The 2,751-nt window shown below is 54.0% G+C and overlaps 1 protein-coding gene across 1 annotated transcript; it reads right to left on the minus strand.

The window, feature by feature from the left end:
- Positions 1-621: 621 nt before the first annotated feature.
- On the minus strand, positions 622-2,064 carry LOC127003142 (uncharacterized). Its single transcript, XM_050869539.1, has 2 exons — positions 1,016-2,064; positions 622-985 (listed from the first exon to the last, which is right to left on the minus strand). Exons 1-2 carry the CDS (start codon positions 1,946-1,948, stop codon positions 932-934), a joined length of 987 nt encoding a protein of 328 aa, XP_050725496.1. The 5' UTR covers positions 1,949-2,064; the 3' UTR covers positions 622-931.
- Between the last annotated feature and the right edge of the window lie 687 nt (positions 2,065-2,751).

Below are 2,751 nucleotides of genomic sequence, written 5' to 3' on the forward strand. Positions count from 1 at the left end.
AGCTCCTGCTGAGGCGAGTGTTTTGAGCGCAATGACTAATGATTTTTGTTTCTTTGACAACTAACTTAACGATAACACCATGAGCCTCGTCATCATTATTACTATTATCATTATCATCAACAACGTTCAACAACAATATCAAGAAGCAGCGGAAAAAGAAGAAAAAGGAAAAAGAAGAAGCAGAAGAAAAAGAAAAGGAAAAAAATAAGACATCGCTATTGCCGCACGTCACCAAGACCTTTCCGACAGAGTGCACGAGTTCTTGCCCAAGTCCTCCCCGCCGGCCTTTCCTGAGCCTTGATCCCGACACGTGTCCAAGAGGAGTCGGAGGGAAAATAACTAGTCTCGTAGTTCAGCGTCTCCACACGACCTCTGAGTCTTAGACACCGGAGAAAAAGCTGAAGAAAACGAGGAAATCAGGAGAAAACATTACAAACACAGCTTGGGCGCCGCTGCTTCACTCACGAGGAATTGCTTTGTGGCTAATTCACGCCGAGTTGGTAAAGATCAAAGGACAAGGACAGTCTTGTCCGCCGCGCGTTTAGTGGTCAGTCAACATGTTCAAAGAAATATGGACTTGTTGCGTCAACCCCCAAAGACATTAGTGTTCCCTCAGACACAGCCTCCTAGTCTCCGGAAACTCTCTTAATGAACACCTGAAAAGTATTAGAGGTAGATGGAGAGAGATAGAGAGATAGAGAAAATAAGAACACAGGAACATAAGGAGTCTGCAGGGCCGGTGGGCTAATTCAAGGCAGCTCCGGTAAACTTAACCACACCTAAGCTCACCGTCCATAAACATAATTCTGTCCTTTACTTGGAGGTGTGTTGGCCACACCCTTTCCTCTGAACCTAGTTGTGGCTCGGTGTTTAGTGTGCCATGTAACTGTTATCCTCACACGCCTCCACCACCTTGTTCCCGACGAGCCGCTTAGTGGAACCTTTGTGTGCTGACCACCGCCTGCTGGGGGCCTTGTGTGCTGACCTCCCCCTGCTGGGGGCCTTGTGTGCTGACCTCCCGCCACCGGGAGCCGGTCTTGAAGGCAAGCGTGTGGCGGGCGTGGTCCAGCACGGCGCCGTACTTGCACAGGAGAGAGACCCCCATGATGAAGTCATGGTCGTTGGAGGCCACCTCCTTCAGCGGCGCGGTGTTCACGCGCCAGCCGTCGCCCAAGTCCAGCACGACGCGCTTGGGCGGCCTGCAGCCTTTCCTGCTCGCGAGGAGCAGCTTGCGGCGTCTTTCAGACACGTGGAAGCCTTGGGCGCCGGTGTCCAGCAGCACCGTCATGGGCCTGGCCCGCTCCTCGCTGCCCTCCTGCCGCACCCAGAGGACGTCAGGCTCCACGGAGCTCTTCGTTTTCCTCGGCCTCCGCCGCAGCTGCTGCGGGCGGCAGACGAAGAGGTCGCTGCCGTCAGGCCGAAACACCTGCACCATGCGGCCACGCCGCAGGTGGTGGGCGTCCAGCACGACCTCGTCTGCGTCATACATGTCCTCCAGCCACGCCGGGAACACAGTGGCGGGGACGACCATCTCCACGCCGCCCCCCAGACTGATGGGGACGGCCTTCAGCTCGATGACGTCCAGCACCCGCGAGCCTATCCAGAGGCCGATCTCCTGCTTTTCGGTGGGCTCCGTGCCGGTGATGAGCCCCAGCCTCTTGGCCAAGGTGTGGAAGAGGACGGTGACCTGGGACCCGGAGTCCAGCTGGACGAGGCACTCCTGGCCGTTCACCGAACCCAGCACACGGTTGTGGTCATCCACGTGAAGACACGGGTGGCTGCCGAGCCGCCTCTTCCTGGCGGGCACCGACGGCGGCTCCAGCACCAGCCGCAGCGTCCCGCCCTTGTCGGGGCTGCGCGGCCGCTTTTTCGAAACACGATGCACTGGCGGGGGAGCCATCAAAGTGTTTGGTGTGTACGGCAAGGAGCCTAGAGTCCTTGTGTACATAGCATGTGCCTCGCTCCAGGAGGTAGGCTGCGAGAGAGACGCTGGTTTGGGGAGCTTGGAGCTAGGAATGCACGCAGCCGAGTCTAGAGGTGGACGCAGGAACAGTAACACACACACGCACGCACGCACACACACACACACACACACACACACACTCACGCACTCACAAACACACACTCACAAACACACACACACACACACACACACGTATTGGCCATGGACGTAATTTGACGGCCTGCCACGACGCGGCACATCTGCCACGAAGCGGATGGCGTCTTGCTTGTCTTGGCGGCCACGCAAGGCCCGGGCCGCGGAGGGGCGCCGCAGCCTGCACCCAGGCGACGGGTGTTGGCGGCCGACGCTGTGCTGTGGCTACACTGCTGCTTCTACTACTACTACTAGCCTACTTTCATTACTGCTTCTACGGTATATGTTCAGAGAGTTGCCCATCTCACTGTGGTACTTCTCACCCTAACCGTGGGTGAGAACTCATTATTCTATGCATTTTGAACCCCATATATATATATATATATATATATATATATATATATATATATATATATATATATATATATATATATATATATATATATATATATGCATTGCAAATTGATAGAAACGCTGCTACCGATTTTTTTAAAGTTAGTTTTTTTTTTTTTCGGGCCGCGGTGTTGTGGGCCCAGGGCGTGGGAGGGATGGCGTACGACTCTCAATAATTTGGGTCACACTTGCCCGGTAAGGTTAGATTAATTCTACGGTGTTCTACTTACTACTGTTGTATTTCTCTAATTTTACGAAATAAT

The sequence above is a fragment of the Eriocheir sinensis genome, chromosome 24 (genome assembly GCF_024679095.1).
Source record: "Eriocheir sinensis breed Jianghai 21 chromosome 24, ASM2467909v1, whole genome shotgun sequence".
Classification (NCBI taxonomy): domain Eukaryota; kingdom Metazoa; phylum Arthropoda; class Malacostraca; order Decapoda; family Varunidae; genus Eriocheir; species Eriocheir sinensis.